The sequence below is a fragment of the Chiloscyllium plagiosum genome, chromosome 15, assembly GCF_004010195.1.
Source record: "Chiloscyllium plagiosum isolate BGI_BamShark_2017 chromosome 15, ASM401019v2, whole genome shotgun sequence".
NCBI lineage: Eukaryota > Metazoa > Chordata > Chondrichthyes > Orectolobiformes > Hemiscylliidae > Chiloscyllium > Chiloscyllium plagiosum.
The window spans coordinates 34,525,500-34,546,126 of NC_057724.1; the positions used below are offsets into that span (position 1 = coordinate 34,525,500).

At 39.9% G+C, this 20,627-nt stretch overlaps 1 protein-coding gene across 1 annotated transcript in view; it reads right to left on the reverse strand.

The window, feature by feature from the left end:
• The window catches only part of sash3 (SAM and SH3 domain containing 3), a 65,611-nt gene extending 45,619 nt beyond the window's left edge, over positions 1-19,992 (reverse strand). Inside the window, exon 1 of the mRNA XM_043704672.1 lies at positions 19,794-19,992. Within this exon, the coding sequence (XP_043560607.1) occupies positions 19,794-19,850 (57 nt within the window). The 5' untranslated portion in view covers positions 19,851-19,992. The remainder of the gene's footprint in view (positions 1-19,793) is intronic.
• Positions 19,993-20,627: the final 635 nt, after the last annotated feature.

A 20,627-nucleotide genomic window follows, 5' to 3' on the forward strand; every position in this document is an offset into this window, starting at 1 on the left:
TATTAGCAGCAGTGGAGATTCTTCAGTGAACTTTGAATTTTCTGGCCTTAAGTTTGCTGCAAATGCTTGGTGTTGCCCATGCTGATTCAATTCCTTTCAGTGTTGGAAAAGGGTAATGAATTTTCTCCAATAGTCTCCCTACCACTGGTGTGAGACACACTGGTTTCTAAGTCCTTGGTTTATCTCTCCACCTTTCTTTAAAAGTTGAACTGTATTAGCTGTCCTCCAGTTCTTTGGTACCTCCCCTGTGGCCAGAGAGGAATTAAATATTTAGGTCAGAGTGCCTGTAATTTCCTCACTCACCTCCCACAACTCATCTGGATCTGGGCCTCTTCCCTCTTCTAAGCTCGCCAAAATCTCCAATACCTCCTCACTCTGAATGTCAATCTGTTCACGAATCTCACAGTCTCTCTCTCTGAACTCTGTATGTACATCCTCCTTCACCCAAGTGAAGTCCAAAGTGAAGTATTCATTTAACATGCAACCAGTTCTTCCAGCTCCATGCCCAGGTTGACCCTTGGTCCTTTATGGGCCTTACTGTTTTCCTGGTTGTCCTCTTCCCCTTAACGTACTTACAGAATATCTTGGGTTTTTCCCTAATTTTATCTGTCACTGTTTTCTCATGCTGCCTCTTCACTTTCCTAACTGTTCTCTTACGTTCTCCCCTGCATTTTCTGTACTCTTTGAGGGTCTCTGTTGATTTGATTGTGATCTGATAGACCAAATCCTAAAGCGTCTGACTGTATCATCAAAACCTTTTGGGTACATTTCTGCCAGTCTTCCTTGCTTCTGATTGGAGATTGCTTCTCAATGAGCGTAATACCTTCAACCAATAGTACTACCTGCTTCAGCTCATTGTTCACTGAGCTGCATCTTCACAAGTTCTCAACTCCAGGACCACAGCAATGTCTACTTCAGTGATGTAGAATATACTGTTAACATTTTTCCCTTTGTGTGTCCCTCTGAACTTTGGTTTCTCCTAGCTGTGAAATCTCAGTTCATATGCCATGAACATTGTGTTGCTCAGTTTCAGAGCACTTTTCCTTGGGTAATCATTTTCTTTCTGCTTTCCAGGAAAGATCCACTGGTATAAACTGAGCAAGACGATGGATGTTTTGCATCAGTATCAAGTTTTAGCCTTAGATTTATGGTTGTTGGGTTTTTTCTAACCTCCTTCCAGTTCTCAATGGTTTTGTGAACTTATTTTCCCTGGGAACTGGCACGTACAGCCGTTTAATGCAGCTGTGTTGTTCCCACAGGCAGAATTGTATAAGGGCCTGACAACATGTGCTAGATTTGTGGCAGAATCATATGAGATGTCTGATGAGGCCTATCTCAATGTTGAGAGTTCTTTGCTACATCATTAATGTATTTGCTGAGCGGCTGGGTAGGTTTCTCACTCGGTAACAGTTAAATGTCTTATTAACATCACAACTTTCATCATTGATCTTCAGCTTCTATCTTACAAACATACTGAACAAGCGAGGCAGCAAGAATTCTCGATATCCAGCTCACAAATTGCAACAGGCTGCATTTCAGGACTGTTTACTCAATCTCTTAGCGCTCAGTCATTTAGCACTGACTGCGCGCCTCATCCATCCCTTGCAATTGTCTGTCAGCACATCAGCACTTCAGCCAAAGGGTGTTAGTGATGCTGTGTTGGCATTATCTTTTGTGTTGATATGGGGACAGTCTGCTGGTCATGTACATCACTCAGGTTCTGTCTGGGGAGGGGCTTTGTTTGCTGGGTGGCATGGCAAATAGTTTTTTGCGTGGCATAGCAATCTAACACCTACAACATGTGCCAGCTGTCTGTGAGGCAAACACATTATATTTTTATTCAACCAAATACCTATATTGAAAGGTGAGCAGGTTGTCCAATGGCTTGATTTTACGTGATTTATCCCTACTGGACAATGTCAAAACTTGCAGGTGTGCATTGGACATTGGAGACAGAGTAATAGTGACTTATAGAAGGTGGTTAGGTAGAATGTAGCTAAGAACAGGTAAATGGTGTCGTCTGATGGTTAAACAGTGACTAGGTGAGAGAATGGGGTTGTATGTGTCAGGGTGTGTCAGCCATATGCTATGAGCAGTGTGGATTTGAGCCTGCTGTGCTATCACATTGTTAGAGAGGGGCAACAGTGTGCCAGCACTAGACCAGGTCCATACTGGGCTTTTAAAGATGGTACAGGCACAATGGATGCAGGTCTTTCAGGGGCTATCCACTGATTGGAAGTTGTTCTGAGAATGGTGAGCGACAAGAACATGGGCAAAAGCAATGCCATAACAGTGAGGTAGGTTGTTAATAAGGCGAGTTTAGCAAGAAATCTTACTTGGACTCAAAGCAAAACACCTTCCAAAGAACTTGCTGCAACTGAACTTAGTCAAAAAAGTAGGATTCAGCCTTATGTCCATTGTGATAGCAAACTTTTCATCAGCTTCCATATAATGGATGTTTAGTTCCTTTGACTTCTCATGTATCCTGGTGCTATGTCTCTGATTGGGTCATCATTTATCATCTGTTTCTTTGCACTGAATAATATCTTTATCCCAAGTTGGAACGATCCTCCCCAGAAACCCTATAGTTTGATCTGTATCAGTGACATTTCCTTCGATTTGGTGAACGTATGCTTATGCACAGCTTTTCCACATCCTTTGCTCTGCCTGGTGTGCAATCCTCTTTAGCTGTTTTACTGCATCAACTTTGCTGCCATTTTCTTGGATTTTACTGAAAGCTGGCCATTTGTAAAATTAGCATCTTCATGAGTCTTTTTGTGAATAAGGGCATGCCTCAGTCTTCTCCCAGCTCGATTCCACTCAGACAGGGTTCCTTGAGGCACAATACGCTGTGTGTTTCTTTAAGAGACTGGGTCTCTGAAGAAATGCACGGTTGTGTCAAGTTAGGAGGACTAATGAGAAACCAGCAATCAGACCATAATTATCACTCCTCAGAAGATCCAGACTATTATCACTCACCACAGTACAACAGTGAAAATAGCTCCCAGATCAACATAACGGCTGCTTCCAAACTCTTCACGAATAATATAACAGGTACAAAACCAAAAAAATGTAAGCCGCTTTCTTTCTTTTCAAAGGGAACTTAACAAAATGTACTTCCTCCATCTCTTATTTAATTCTAATGTTTGATCATTTTAAAATAATACTACACCCCCAAAAGCTTCTAAAATTTACCTCCAATTTCTAGTTGTTTCGAAAAATAAATGCATAAATTCTGTCGTATTATGAGGGAGAAAATCAAGTTTTGTATTGCAAAAATGTTTTCTGCAAGCATTTATCAGTATGGACAAACAACAACCAGATCCCTTAACACACATCGTGATATAATTGTTAGTTAAACTGTTTTTAATGTGTCTGAAACCATGTTTTTCACCTGACTGAAACCAGAAATGTAGGAAATGAAAGGTTTTGGAAATAAAGGATTTGAAAAATTTCAGATTTAATTTTACTGTTTCGAGATTCTGTACAAAATAAAACATTTGAGAAGCATCATATTTGGCAAAAATCAATGAATATCAGCCATGTTTTAAAGGTGTTTGATTTCATGTAAATCATACCCATATTTTCTGTTTTGGACTAATATGAAAAGTTGTTCTGCAAACATTTTGAGACATTTCTTTAAAGAAATGTCAGCTGCAAATAAATATAGAGAATTGTGGGGGTGCTAACACTAAGGACCCAGCCATGTATATCCAAACCCTGAAGGTGCTACTTCCTCTTTTGTCTCATGCGTGCAAAGCTCCTGGCTGCGTATTTAGAGATTTGTGTTTGTCATGTTTAGTATAGAAAAAGTAACTTTGTACTTCTTAGCCATTATTTTTAAATGAGACAGAGTAAATTCATAATAAATGTTTGGTTAAAGAAGATGGAAGTGGGTCTACGTTCACCGAATGGACTGCAGTAGTTTAAGGCAGCAGCTTCCCACCACTTTCTCGAGGGCAAGTGGGGACTGGCAGCTGGCACTGCCAGCAGTGCCCACATTCCATGAAAGAATAAAAAACAAGTGGGGTCTCCGGTATTTAAAGATGTTCACAGGACATAGATGTCTAGATGCAGAGATAGTTAGGGAGGAAATCCCAGAGTATAGGGCTGATGTAGCTGAAAATTCATAATCCAGTTGTGGAGCAAAAGGAGAAGGGGATATAAGCAGTTGGAGTCAGAGAAAAGAGCATTTGGGGATAGTGGCTTTTGTAAATGGGTCTGAAAGTGTTAATTCTGAGGTACGGCGCCACGACCAGCATTGGAGGTGATGTCATAAGGAGCTGTGGGCAGAACAGGTCAGGATCGCAAATGAGTTAGACCGAGCACATGGTCCTTCTCAAAGTTTCTATAACAATGCCCATCATATCAATGTGACCTATAACGTGAAGCTAAGATGCAATAAATGATATCCTGTTAACACCAAGGCACTCTTCTTGCTTTACCAGGAAGTGGTTTTCCTCTACCACACGAGAACATGCAGACCCTGCCATTTCCTGTAGTTAAAGAGGATGGGGGCAGCAACTTTCATCATGAGCAGCAGCTCTACAGCATTGTGAGTTGTCATGCACATAAAGCAGGAGAGGGGGGTGGATCTGCAATGCTGTTGCAGATATGGAAGAGATTATTGGGACAAGGAGGACAACTCCGTGATGGATTTAAACAGAGGGTATTAGCAATAATTGGGAGCACTAGGCATAATTAATGTTTGGCAAAGACAAGGGCAGCAAAAAAGTGGAATTTGTCTTAGGATACGAAAAACTGAGTTTCAGATTAATGTAATTTTACAGAGAGCAATGAATGGAATGCAAGCCAGAAGGGGATCAGAATGGGGTTTTGTTTGATAAGGGGATAATGAATAATGGTTTTAGCAGCACATGGAATGTGATAAGGATGCAGGTGGACAATAAGAAGTTGAAAATGTAACAAATACAGAACAACCTCGATTATCTGAATGACACGGGTGGGGAATATTTTGTTTGGATAATTGAATGTCAGGATAACACAGTTTACCTAAGCATCGGGATCTTGAGATCTTGTTTGGATAATCCGAAATTTTGATAATCGATGTTCGGATAATTGAGGTTGTACTGTATATCGAAAGCAAACTATTTCACAAGTTAATCTTGATAAATATGGAAACACCAATATGCCTGCTTAATTGTGTTGGTTGGTTTGCTGTCTTCCTAATTCTGAGTGATCAAGAGACTTTCTGGAGATTTTCAGCAAATAAAAGAACTCATGAAACAATACATTGCTCACAAAGCAAGCTTTGGCTTTGTTACTGTTTGAATGAGTTCTGCTCAATTTCTGATCTATTTTCAGTTAACCCTCCCAGATGAGGGAGTTATCTGTAATAAGACAGACAATAGAAGGTTTCAGAGTGAGCTGGAACTGGATGTTGATCTGTTGCCTCAGCTGAAAAACATTAGTAATGGTTCGTCACTGGATATCTCTGAATCAATACCAGACTAGTTCCAAGTACAGATGTCCAATTTGTTCCCAGAAAGTCACTTAGAGTTGTGGCTCAATAGAGTTACCAATAGAAGTGTGCATCCACACAGGTGTCTCTACAAGGATATTTATAAATATTTTTCACAAATTTTCACTTGCATTTTTTGCAATGGCATTCATGTCACTGTGGCTCTGTTGGCAGCACTGTCACTACTGCATCGAAAGGTTATGGATTCTAAACACATTCTAGGCCATGAGTACAAAAATCAAAACTGACAGTTCAGTGCTGAGGGAATGCTGCACTGTCAGGTGTGCCATCTATCAGATGTGCGATTAAACCAAGGTCCAGTCTGCATCTTTAGGTGAACATACGAGGAGCACATGAGGATGTGGCTAGTGACTGTGAACGGTACTAAGTTTCGTGAGGCCTAGTGAATCCTCTTGCTACATCTTAAAGTAAAGATGGGTGATGGCTGCCCAACATTCAACCTCTCATCCTTGCATGGCAAGTATCATGACTCTGACCATGCTGCACGGTTGGCTTACTGCATCCAAGTCGCTGGACTGAAATTGGATGGTGCTCTTGACTTACACTGCCAGGACCCCCTGAGCAAAGGCTAATCTCCTTGATTTGATTGGGGCCGTGAAAACTACAGCAAGATCTCTTGCTATGTGTCTGCATTGAATGGCAAGGCAAAATCTGGTATCGCTGGCTGAGGGAGTAAAGTGCAAGAAGTCAAAGCAAGCCTTCTGTGAACATTTAGAAAGGTTCAGAGTGAGTGAGTGCTGACAAAGCAAGCAATGAGCCAGAAATGCAGCTTGATCCAGTCCATGAGCTGTGTTTGTGTCCCTGAGCACAGAGTGTCTTTGCATCAGCAGTTTTTTGATGATTGTTGGTTCAACACAATTTGTGCAACATTGAAATGTAGTAGTGCCTTGTAACTAGATAAGAGATGGGCCGTGAGGGTTCTTTGAAGTTGGCACAGTAGATGCCACTACCTATGGACACGGGATGTACCATCTCAGGTGCTCATGGAATATGCCCTGACTTGGTGATGCCCAGTGTCTCACATGTGGGTCTTCAGAGCAAGTGGCAAGCTGAATCTGCCAGGTACCCGCTTTGAAAACATGTTGAGTTTTCTTGAAATCTAGCTTGTTTGGTGAGTTGGGTAAGATAGAAAGCTGTATATTAATGAGGCAAGATTTGCTGTCAAAAAGGTGTTTAACAAACAATAATCCCTCTTAATATTTTTTGGCAACTTAGTGCTGCCTAACAGGAAACATGCCACACAGCTTGGGAAAAGATGAAATGAGTTACTCCTGACATTGAAAGGGGCTCACCAGATTTCTTGTCTGATTCTGCTGCAAATCTTACTCAAATTCCTGTAAAATTCCACCTTTTGAGATAAAACAATATTTGATATGCATGACAACTTTTTGAATGCTTTGGGCATTTAAAAAAAAATACCTTTAGGTCAGGAGAAGCAAGCGAGTTAATAGTTGTTGGTTTCTATCGTGTTTAATGGAACTTGGAGCAGCAGGTGGTGATTGTAGGGGAGAGTACTGAGCATGCGAGTATGAACAGTCGTGCCAGGACCCCAAGCAGCAAGTGGTGACAGTGAGGGAGGGCAGCTGGAGGGCTCAAAAGGATTTTCTCTGAAAAAAGAAGGCGCTGTTGGGGTAAGGAGGCCACAGGGAAAGAAGGAGAAAGTGAGGTCTGCAGATGCTGGAGATCAGAGCTGAAAATGTGTTGCTGTAATAGCGCAGCAGGTCAGGCAGCATCCAGGGAACAGGAGAATCGACGTTTCGGGCATAAGCCCTTCTTCAGGAAAGGCTTATGCCCGAAACGTCGATTCTCTTGTTCCCTGGATGCTGCCTGACTTGCTGCGCTGTTCCAGCAACACATTTTCAGCACAGGGAAAGAAGACTGACATAGTCAAAGGATTCCTTACCCCAGTGTAAACCATTGGCTTCATTCCATGTAAACTTTTTTTCTTTTCATGTTTGCAATGTTCTGATGCCAGCGGAAAAAAAGAATCCCTGCTTCATGCTGTTTGGGTATTTATGTATTCAAATCACTTATTACGTTTCTGGCACAGTTGGCAAGATTCCAAAGCATGGGCATTGAGTCATGGCTGATGAGGTTGAAAGGTGCCAAGCTGAGAGTAGTGATGGAGGAGTCAAAACTGGCAATATTCATGAGGGAGGCTGAAACTCTTATGGGACCATTGGAGGCTCTTGTAGCAGCAGAATGAAGTGGACTTTTCTTGCAAACCGAGATAGAGGCTCTCCATGTGCCTTCTCATGATCGGATATCCTACTTGCCGATGAGTAGGAAGCTGGACAGATTCAGTGAAGTTCAGAAACACCCAAAGATCAGTAATTGAAGATTGGACTGATGAACACAGCTGGTGATGGTGTCCAGTTGCTTCAAAATGAGTTTTTAAAAATTCTTTCACAGGATGTGGGTGGAGCTGCCGAGCCAACATTCATTGCCCAACTCTAACTGCCCAGAGTGCAAGTAAGAGCTAACCACATTGCTATTGGTCTGGAGTCACAAGTAGGCCAGAACAGGTAAAGATGGCAAATTTCATGCACTAAAGGGATTAGAGTGAGCAGGTAGCATTCATGATTGATATACATGCGGGAGAGCTTATTTGGAAATATTGGGAAAAGGTATAGTTGTTCAAAGAACCCCAGAGCCTGCACAGGACCCTTGAACTTTTCAGGCTGTTTTTTTACCTGCCTGCATCATGACTGTTATCAAACGCTTATGTCCGTTATCCCCAACTGATCAACATCAGCCTGGCCACAGTGTCAAATGTAGCAGAGTTCTCACTTTGTGTAACACTGGGAGAAAAGGACAGGGTACCCATGCAGGTCACCAGTGTCAATGCCGAAGATGCTTACCTCCAATTAGAATGCCTATAGATGTCCTTTAAACCTGCCACTATCACTGATGTGGCCTTACTGGAGGAGTTACCTTGAATCTCATTTCAAGGATGGATGTTGGCGAGTTGGAGGCGACCTCAAGGAGGCAGCTTGTTTGTATTCCCATAAAGTATGGGCAACTTCCAGTAAAGGCAATAATGACATAGATAATGTGACCTGGTAAACCTCAGGATTGTGACTGCAGATGACCATCCAGTAAAGATTCCTTACTGCCATGTCCAACAGCATTGCTGGGAAGAGGTCCAGGACTACCTGCAGGATTCTTTGGTGCAAAGTGACATCTGACGGTCATAAAGTCTGCATACCTCCCCCACAGTCCTTGTGAGGAAGAAAGTTGAAAAACTGAATAGCTGTCTTGATTACTGGAACCTCAATGCAAAAGTCTATAAGGATGTTTACCCTTGCCTAGGATTGAGAAAGTGTTGCAACTTCTCAAATACATGAAGTATTTCTGTAATCTTGATTTGGCCCATGATTATAACCAGCTACTAATCACTGAACAAGACTTTGAAAAGGTGAATCTTGAACTTTACAATGCAGAAGAATGCAGTTTGAGCTGTGCAAAGTCCCTGTCACCTTCATGCGTGAGATTGATAAACCTTTTGGCACCTTAATTTTCAGTCCCTTGTTTATATTATCTCTATATTAATTATCTTCAATTCAACATTTAAGGAGACCGTTGCAAGACTCAACACGTGAGCAAGCTTGATTCAGTTTTAACATGGAAGTCAAACCAGAGAAGTGTCAACTTTTTTCAGATAAAAGTACAGTATCTTGGGCACTTTGATACTTAAAGAAGGCATTACTCTTGATGATGAGAAATCCAAAAGGTGGAGGGGTGGTCTGAACTGCAGATGGGAAGGAAACTACATGGTTTCCTGGTTCAGTGGGTTGTTCAAGGCTATGCACAGGTGGTCACCCCACTCTACAATTTGCTAAGGAATGCTGAAGCAATGGTAAGGAAAAGGTTTATGAGGCGTTATATACCATTGAGCATCACAGTAAATTAGACTTCAACATGTTCACCCTCAAGCAGAAGCATGTCTTATCATATGTCTTTATATGGAGAATTACTTCAATATGAAACACGAACTACCAGCTTTGAAGTAAGCTATTTCCCGGAAGTTCAAAGACATTCTGACCAGTCCAGAATTTGAAGTGTTTACAGACAACAAACCACTTAGCTACTTTCAAATGTCTACTAAAATAGGAGCAAAACAGGCCCAATAGGCCACTGAACTAGCATAGTTTTGATTGCTGATTTAATACACGTGAGCCAAAAAAATGTAAACGCTGATGCTCTTAATTTGAAGGCTGACCATAACAGAGAATTCACCTTTGTTCAACTGAAAGGGACTATAGCTGATGCCATGCTTCAGTCAAAGGCAGAATTCTGACCCTGATTCCCTGTGACATTCAGACTATGAGTCAGTGGACTGCACCAATACACTTATGAATGAGATTCAAAATATGTTCAACAAGTAAAGCCAGGTGTAATGTCACTATTACCATTTATCTCAATTGATTTATGTGGGTATCAGCCCAACATCCACCATCTGCACACCATCAAGTGAGTGTCCAAACAGACACTGAAACTGCTGGGTTGCTGGAAGAGATTCAAGGAGCAGGATGGAGTCCTCCATCAGCCGATTCATGACAAGGTGAGGGGTGAGGCAACTCATCCTTCCCAACAGCATCAAGTGTCAAGTGTTGGTAACAGTTCATGATCAAGCAAGACACCAAGTGATGGAAAGGTTGACTGCCCGAACCAGACAGTAGTGTTATGACCTATTAATTTCCCTATTAAGCCATCATATAATGTCCCAGTAGCCGATTAGTGGTTGGAAAAACTGGCAGATTTCATTTTCTTCTCTTGTGTCTTTTGTGTAATACTTTACCTTTTAACTAAGAGGCTGCGCAGGATATCTATTTCAGCACTCCTGCTCAAAACAACCACCTTACGAAGAAGCAGCATTCCAAAAGCTAGAGCTTCCAAATAAACCTGTTGGACTATAACCTGGTGTTGTGTGATTTTTAACTTTGTACACCCCAGTCCAACACCGGCACCTCCACATTATTTATTCCAATTGTGAGAAAGGTAGTTTCACTTGCCCTTTGTTATACCTTCCCTCATTGTGGATTTGATCTCCATTTCTATTTTCCTCTCTATTTTGACCTCTTCCCGCCCACAGCCCACCTGAGGTTGGAAAATGTCTCTATAAACAATTATGGACATTATAACTACTTATTATCTTGGTTTAACTGGAACATATTAATGTTAAAGAAACTGCTTAATCAACTGATTTACTGTTTTTACAGAGAACCCTAATTTTGTACAAGCAATGAACTGCAGTTTGAATGCACATAGCTTGAGAAGTGTGATTGATGACATACATGCAATTTCTGTTTTTCCAGTTTGTTCTTTATTTCAATTCAAATCATCTGCACAAAATGCAATTCTCTGAAATTAGCATTTAAAGAACCTTAGTTGAATCGAGAAATTAATTCCAGTATGGACATTTGGAGACATTTTATTTAAGTATATGTGCAAGTTTTTATTGATGCAAGTGTAACTCGCAGTACTTTGATTCACACTTCACTTTAGCAAAGAAGCTTGCAGGCAGAAGTATAATTGTCTGATGAAGAGGTTAACCACTTCCTGCCAGACGCCCTATTTTCAATTTTCACAGAAACTGCTTCATAATTTCTTTAATTTGCAATGATATAAATTAAAATGCAATTGAATAGAAGCTTGTTTTATTGCTAGTTAGCTATGGTCTAACAGATTCTTGACTTGCTTTACTTCCTTTAATGTGACTTGAATTGGGGGAAAAACAAGTGTTGTCACTCATAGGGTTGCAGTGTTCTGACAGTTGGAGCAGTGATATTTTTGCATATGAATCATGAGCAAATACGAGAGTAGAGGCTTCTTACTCATACTAATAATGTACATTGTTTGTGCAAGAACCTCAAAGCAAGTATTATAATATTGATAAATAGCTATCTTGTTGAGTTGTTTTTGAGTAAAACTCACAATTTTAAGTTTTTATTTTGAAGAGAAAGTTCCTGTGATATGATATAGAACAGGTTAATATTACCTTCCAATCTCAACTACAGAGCTGTTGCAATAACACAAAGGAGGAATTCTGCTCTCAAATGTGAAACAGCACTACTTCCAGGCAAGGCCAAGATCTGACCAGGATGCGATTTTGAGAGAAAACTCATTGCTGGTATAAGACGTGAAAACATTCAGTGTTGAAAATCTCTCTTTTTAAATTTTATCCCCCTTCTGTCCTGAAAAACTTCTCACTGTGTCGTGGTTCTGTGACCAATTCTGAATTGGAAAATAACAATATGTAAAACAACAAAGACTACTGCCATTTGGTGCTCAGTCTAGACAGTATATTTTACAGGTGGATCTTTTAGACTAAGTTTAGTGGGTATTTATTTATTTCTGTGTACATTTACAGGAAGAGCAAACCTCAGAATAACAGTTCATAGCAGCCAAGCTTCAGAAACAGTTTAGGCATAAAGCTATCTATGTATGATACACAACCTAGTGAACTGGTCACCTTCTACATAGGGGTGCTTTTATTATGAGGTCAGCAATTAATTCTACCTTGTTGGTCAAAACCAGGTCTAGAAAATCCTGTTCTCTATTTGGTGCCATAACATGCTGGTCTAAGAAACTGTACTGAAAACATTCAATGGATCCTAATCTAGACTACCTTTTCCCATCTGATTTTTACCAGTCTATATGTAAATTAAAATCCCTCAAGATAATGGCAGTACTGTTTTGACAAGCCTCTTTATTCCTCTCTCGATATCATGTTCCACTACGTGGTTATTATGAGGAGATAACTCCCACAGGTGACCTCTTGCCTTTATCATTCCTCATCTCTACCCAGACTGCTTCTCTGTCCTGGTTTCCTGAATTTAGGTTATCCTTCTATATTGTGGTAATATTGTCTTTAATTAACAGAATCACTCTTGCACCCTTTCCTAGCTTCCTATGTTTCCTAAATGTCATACATCCTTTAATATTCAGGTCTCAATCTCAGTCATCCTGCAGCCATGTCTCAGTTATGGCCATTAAATCATGTTTATTTATCTCAATTTATATTACTAGTTCATCGGTTGTGTTTTGAATGTTAAAGCACATTTGAATGCATTCAAATACAGTGCCTTAAGTTTTGCCCATATATTATTTTTGTAACCTCTGGACTTATTTGCTGAATTGCTTTTAGATCTGTATACTCTGACCTTTCTTATCATTGTCTGTTTATCATTTCCCTCATTAATTCCTTCCTCTGTTGCCTTTTCCCCACATATTGATTAGTTACATCCCTTTACAACTTTCCAAATTTTGGCCCTTGCACCACTATTTCGTTAAAAATCTACTCTACTTCCTTGGTTATGCTGTTGGCAAGAACACCAGTCCCAGTATGGTTCAGGTATAGACCCTCCCAATAGTATAGATCTCACTTTCTCCAGTATTGGCGCCAAGGGCACCATGAACTAGTACCCAGTTCCCCCCAGACTAGTCTTTCAGCCAGGCATTCATATCTCTAACCTTGTTTCCTCTATGCCATGTTGCATTTGGCTCAGGTAATAAACTAGAGATTATTACCTTTGAAGTTTTGCTTCATGATTTGCTGCCTAACTCCTCATACTGTCTATACAGAACCTCCTTCCGAGTTCCACCTATGTCATTGTGCCGATATGGGCCACAACAACTGGATCTTTGGCCTCCCACTGCAAGTTCTTCTCCAGTTTAGAGGAGGTATCGTGAATCTTGGCACCAGGCAAACAACACAGCTGGCTGGACTCTTTGCTGCAAAGAAGTGTCAATCCCGTGACTATGCTGTCCCCTACTACCACTACTTCTGGGTCCCCCCATTGAATGGTTCCCTCTATCACATGATCATTCAGCACATTCAATCCACTAATCTGCTCTCCTCTAAACAAAGAGAACCTCCAACCTGTTGGACAACTACAGAGGCCGACACGCCTGTTCTCCTGTCCTTTGAGTCCCTTCAGCTAACAAACAATTTCAAATAAACAATCTCGTTTCTGTCTCCTTCTCTGAATACAATGCAAATACAAATCATTTTTATTGGTATTAAAGCTAAACAGTTATTCAGATTTCCTCCCATTTCCCTTAGTCTTCTGTTGGATTGCTTTGTGTAAAACAATGTGGTAAATCAGGTGTATTAAGAGTTCAAGTTAAGAGCATCTCTTGATGGGCAACTTTCAAAGGTAAATATAAATCATTTGTCGGTATTGAATTCCATCAAAAATAAACATTAAATTCTCTTTTATTTTTCACATTAGAAATGTTAATGCTACATATTGTGGTCGATTCAGATTGTATCCTGCAGCAATATATATGCATGCATACTGCACCTAATCAGAATATTTAAATGCAAACTAAAAACCATAAACTGATGTTGCAGACCTGTGCAAATGAAATAATTGTGAACAAATTGAAATGTCTATGTAGTTAAATTCACTTTGTTTCTTTTCAGTGAAAGAAAGTTAGGGAGAGTCACTGCTGATAGTGAAACCAATGAGGCTTTTAAAAAGATCACCGATTCCTGAATTAGTGAAAAGTCCTGAATTCTTTTGGTCACACAATAGTGATTCTTGCCTCTCTCTGCCCTTTACATTACTATTATCCCAGTCTATATTCATGTAAGTAAATTACCACATTACAATTCATGCAACTTTGTGTAATTTCCTTGTACTAGTTGATAGCCTGTACACTATACCAAAGAATGGAATTGCATTTTTTTGGTCCTTAGCTCTAGCCAAAGATTCAATCCTTCACCCCTCTAGGCCAGCACGATAATCTCTATGCAATCACTCTGCTAACTCTTTCCCTCTTCCTTCTTTTTCTATCTTTCCTGAATAACTTCAGTCCAGGAACATTGATACTCAGGTTGCTCTTTTAAGATAAAGCAAAGGACTGCGGATGTGGGAAACATGAAACAAAACAGAAATTGCTGGAGAAACTCAGTAGGTTTGGCAGCAGGGTTAACATTTCAAATCTGTGATTCTGTGTTCTGAAGCAGGCTTACAGGACTTAAAATGTTAAGTCTGCTTTCCCTGCACAGATGCTGCCAGAGTTGGTGGGTTCCTCCAGCAATTTCTGTTTTTGTAGCCTTCTTTGAGTCAGGTTACCTTTACAGCCAGTTTCCACACAGCAATCTGCTGCAACTCACCAATGTTATTTGCCAGATTTTGTGCATTCACACATATGCACATTAATCGTAATTTAACCTGACCTGACCTTGACCTGACCTAACCTGTCATCTTCCTTTCCACCTATCTGCCCCACCCTTCCCACTGACAATCTCTAGCAGCTACTACCTGCATTCACCGATCGCCATCTCACCTACCTTTTTCACAAGCCAACCCACTCCCCTGATTTATTTCTCAGCCCCTTCCCGCTTCCCAGTTCTGATGAAGGGTTCTGCCTGAAATGTTGACAGTCCTACTCCTCTAATGCTGCTTGACCTGCTGTGCCTTTTCCAGTTCTGCATTTTATTGACTGATTTTCCAGCATCTGCAGTCCTCACTATCTCCAAGGTATGGTTTACTCAAGTATCCAGGGATGATTTTCACCATTCAGTCAGTCAGTCAGTCAGACAGACAGACACACACAATCAAATAAAAAGATGGAATAGTTGATTTAAGATGATTGAAAACTCAAAGATATGGACATGAATTCATGTGATTTTTGACTGAATCCAAACCATTGGCATCCAGTGAAGGTTGTTCTGTAGGCTGAGAGTTTAGTTGGGTGTAGTTGGCTGACGTTGCAACATTCTTTTCAAAGGGTAACCAAAAGGGAAAAGGTGAGAGAAATAAATAGAATGTTTTTATTTTTCTTCACAACCACCAAAAGTGAGGTGAGTGGATTTGGGAATGCTCAAAAGACCAGAATTCATGAAGCGTTGAAATTTCAATGGTGGTGGTGGGATTGGAGATGGAGCTGTAGCTGCAGCAGTGGTACTGTAAGGCTGGAGTAGGTCACAGAGATATGGAGGAGTGAGACTATGGATGGATTTGAAATTAAGAATGAAAGCTTTCAAGGTGGTATGCTGATGGGATTGTAGGATTTGGTGAGAGTTCAAAAATGGACAGCTGAGGATTTAATAACCTCAAATTTGCCAAGGTCAATGGAGGTCACCTAGAGGTCAAGTCTAGAGGTAACAAAAGCATGGATAAGGATTTTAGCAATGTTAGGAAACTTCCCTTGATGCCACCTGTAAATGTTTCAAACAATCTGGTTCAGCTTCAGAGAATTAGCAGAAAGAGGATTGAGTCAACAGAGATGGAACAAAGTCTTTGAAAACAGAAGACTACATTGTCTTTTGGTGTTTAATTGGACAGAATTTCAACATGGCCTTCACTAGATGTTGGACAAGCTATCTGATTGGGTGGTGGAAGGGGAGTAGAACCAGAGACTGTGAATATACATATGGAAAACTAATGCTGCATTTTTGGATGATGACACCAGCATATTATAGGTGCAGCATATAGATGAGAACTAGGGAGTAGATCAAATGAAGTAGTGTGTGGAAATTATCGTTCAAATTTTGCTGGTTGTATGCAACTAGCTTTTTGTGCTGTATGAAGCACAGCCACATACGTGGGCATCTTAAAGAGAATGTTGCTTGTGCACTAAATGTTCCCTGCATAACGCTTAATTTCTGAATGTTTTGCAGATGTGCACTCATGCAACTTGGAGGGGATAATAGTAAAAACTACAGAAAAGGCAAATCTGAAAGCTACTTCAAGACAACTTTGACTGTAGAATAATGAAGCACAGATTCAGATTCTAAAGGGCAAATCTTGGATCAATTTGCTGAGGTACTTCTTCATGAAATGGATGGTCAACACAAAGAACAGTTAGACAGCCCAAGGGAAACAGCCCTTTCAGGATCGAATTTTACATTGGGTGTATGGTCTGGATACATCAACATAAATGTTAGTGGTGTGCCAGTCTCTGCTTTGCTGAGGTAATTTAGCAATTGTTGCATCCTTAATTGACTTGAGGCAGGTTTCCAGCCCTCTTCAAGCCTTTTCGAAGAGGAAGTCTCACTGCTGAGAGCAGCTGGCCAAGAAGAGTGCTGGAAACTCCCTTGTCCAGCTGCACCACCAGGAGTGCTGACTACCACTGGGGATTGTAAGAGGAGGCACTGATGGAACCTTGATTCAAAGGTAAATCTGGGCTCTTTCTGGGGCAAGGCTGGTAAGCCCTGGCCAGCCTGGGAATGTCAGGGAAAGGAAGAATATAGATGTGGAATAGGGGTTGATCTCCAATTCACAGGGTATCCATTTCAGAGGAAGGAGAATTCCAATCCAGATTAGTTAAAAAGAATGAAAGTGAGGTGCTTTTTTTTTTGGCAAAAGTAATTCACTCTTCTTGTGATCTCAATGAGATTACTGACCTCATCCAAAGAAATGTTGAATTAGGAATGAAATATGAAACAATTCTTATTATTCTGAGATGTGAATTTGAATCCACTGGATAGACTGGTCAGGTGATATTCTCTTCATTCAGATTACTATGATAATTCACAGTAATCTATTCTCTGTAATTGTATTTCTGCCTTTGTCTAATGTGTATCTCATATGTAGGTTAGAAAGTAAATAGAACACAAAAAGGTGGACATTTATGAAATGGTATTGGTATCAGGAAAAATCATCCATGTGGAGAACATACTTGGAAATATTGGCCACATCTTCCAAGTATCTGATATTCTGTACTGTGTCTGCATTTGTAAAACTGACTTATGCTGTCACTTTGCAAAAATAATTTGAAACTTTTATGACAAAAGGAAAATAGTCTCCAAACATTGGAAACACTTCTGTGAAGTTAATTTTGTTCATCTTCTTTAACTGAATGATTTCATAGTTCCATACCATAATTCCAAGGAACTGTGACTTAGAGGATGGCTGCTATCAAACCAAATCGCTATCTGGAAATTGATGTAGTATGGAAGCACGCATTAATACCAAGACACAACGAGGAAGATTCATGGGGACATTTTTTTAAACTATGATTTTAATATACATAGTGCAACTATGAAATTATAAGATCTCTAATTTTAAACAAATCACAGAACAACATGGGGGAAATTAACACTCCCCAGACAGCAGGAAAGTAGTGGGAGCTGAGTTAAAATGGAGCAACTTAATTTCCCACTCCATTCTCATGGATTTTTCATTTTCATGTCATTAGTTTAGGCTGCAGATGAAGCTTGTGCTAATCTCTAGTGGGAGCCCTATAATATGTCCAACCTCTTCAAAATGATGTGCATGGTAGTCTGGTGACACTTTCTCCAGGAGAAGGTAATGGGAAGCCAGCATAGTCATCTGAGGAAAGTTTTTAAAAACTCTCCTTCTGAAGCCAAGGGGAAGCAGGACCAAACAGGGCAAGTCCAAGGTTCTGTCGCACTCCGTCCATTTCCCCTCTTCTAATCAATGAAGCCTTGGCAATACCCCATTTCAGAAAGTACACTGTTGTTGACAGCCTTCTCTGGGCCCCTGAGCTTTCCTGATCACCACAGCTTTTTTCACTCACATTCAAACTTCAAGCCTTTTCTCTTTCATAAGCTTTATGAAATCGTATTAATTTTATCAAATCAATTAGTCAGTTCTCCTCAGTAAGTGTGAAATTTGAGACTCAGGGCACAGATATCTGTGTGAGTTCTCTTGATTGCCTGCCATAATTTTCATGGAGGTATGTGGAAAGTCTCAAAAAAATGTCCTGAATGTACACATTTTTCATCAGGAATACTATGGATCATCCACATACATTAGTAGATGATAACAGAGACTTCCTGCAGAAATTAACTATTTTATTGCATGGCCTTCCATTGCACTTTCTGTGAAACTTCAGGGTAAGGGAGGCTAAGGTTTTCTGGTGGAGACTAGAGCTGTACCATTTATACTTGGCCCAAAAGAAAGTCAAAAATTACCTTCTGAATCACAATCCTTCTTCTGGCAGCCTTGACTTCTCAGGAAAGCGATTATAATACTTACATAAACTCAGGCCTCTGAGTGTAGGGCAAACTAATGTCATCAGGGCGTGTTTTGCATATTTAACTCAGGTCCCACAGCTCTTCTGCTGGTCATTTTCTTGGGTGTTCAAAACAAGAGCCTGAGGGGTTACTATGTTTTTGGAGGTTCTGGTTTTTGGATATGATTAAACCAAGGTCCTGCTCCCTCCGGTGGACATAAAAGATCCCCTTGCATTATTTCAAAGAATACCAGGGGAATTTTCTCCAGTGTTATCCCTCAATCAACATCACAAAAACATATTATCTGGTCATGATCACATTCCTGTTTGTTGGAACTTACAGTATGTAATTTGGCTGCTGCATTTCCTACATTATAACAGTGACTATATTTCAGTACTTCATTAGTGGTAAAGTGCTTTGAGACCTACAGTGGCTTTAAAAGATACGAGATAACTACAAGTATTTTGGTCTTTTTAATATTCAGATGTGTCTCATACTTTAAGGGAAGTTATCAATCTTAAATCATAAGTTAATATTGACTCAGGAAGGTTAACGGATGATTTGTTGCTTGTTTTTGAAAAGTCTTCAGCAGGTGATTTCCATTTTGTGCAACACCTCATTTTAAACCGAGTAATTCAGTAACAAGTGCTTTCCCATTTAAACAAAAACTTGAATTCAGAACTCAGTTACTGTGAAAGATTTGCATATATGAAATGCTTTTTCTTTGCAATTATCAGTGATACTGATCTCTGACTCAGAACATTATGGTTTCAACCCTGCTACCATAATTCATAATCTAGGTTAGCACTTGAGATTTTTTTACGTTTTGGAAAATTACACGGTTGCATGATTTGAGATACAAAGGACAGAATGTTGGACCACTTCTGACAGTGAGTGCCTTGCAGATTTAATGTATACACCACTTTGATCATATAAAAGTATCTTTTAAAACTTAATTCGATAATAACATCAATACAGGTTTAACTTAAGTCAGAAAAAAATCCTATTTCAACGAGTACTCATTAATTGTTTGTCTAATAGCTAAACAACCAATGTGTAAAGCATACTTTAGTTAATGTGCAATCAACATGTGAAACTGATATTTGTACTAGACAATGAACACAGACCACTCTGAACTGTGAATGAATAACTTGAACTAATCGGAATCTTTTACAACTATACTGTTGAAACACTGTTAACATCTGTAATGTAGAGAGTTATTGCGTGGTGTGACTAAAAGATTGCCCAAAATGTAGTCGTGCAGCACCACATAGCTCATCCTCAAACTGTAAAACATCTTCAGTTGATTGTAATTAATGTCACCATAAATGTTAGTTAATTAAATGCCCTTACCTTTGGTTTTCGATTTTGTTCCTTCTCTGATGCATTGGATGGTTTTCTTCGGAGCATTTTATTTGTTCAGAGAATGAAAATAAGAAAAGGTTATAAATTAGAGATGTTATGCTTAACTGAAGGAATCTGAGTCACAGGAAGGGGAGTCACATGGTACATTTTTACCGCAACAAATGGTGTTGGCTGGAACTCGGACGTCAGTCTTCAAACTCTACCAGGAAGGAAATAACAAGTTTTACTGAGGGCTATGCTCACTTGTACAGCAACAGAATCAAGGTGTTAAAAATGACAAAGTTGTTAATATTAAATAAAATGTTTTAGCTTTGAATGTTGCAATTATTTTAAAAAATACATTGCATTATATATCACAACCAATTAAATATATTAAAAATGTATGTTAAATTATATGTTATATAGTTGCATACTTTATGCATGTAATGGACACGTCAAAGATCCACAAAAATAATTGCATATCAATCATAATTGTCAAAACAAAATTGGGAAATTTATTTTTAGAGTCATAGAGATGAACAGCAAGGAAACAGACCCTTCGGTCGAACCCGTCCATGCCGAAAAGATATTCCAACCCAATCCAGTCTCTCCTGCCAACACCCGGCCCATATCCCTTCAAATCCATCCTATTCATATACCCATCCAAATGCCTTTTAAATGTTACAATTGTACCAGCCTCCACCACTTCCTCTGGCAACTCATTCCATACACACACCACCCTCTGTGTGAAAAAGTTGCCCCATAGGGTCTCTTTTATATCTTTCCCCTCTCACTCTAAACCTATGTTCTCTAGTTCTGGACTCCCCCACCCCAAGGAAAAGA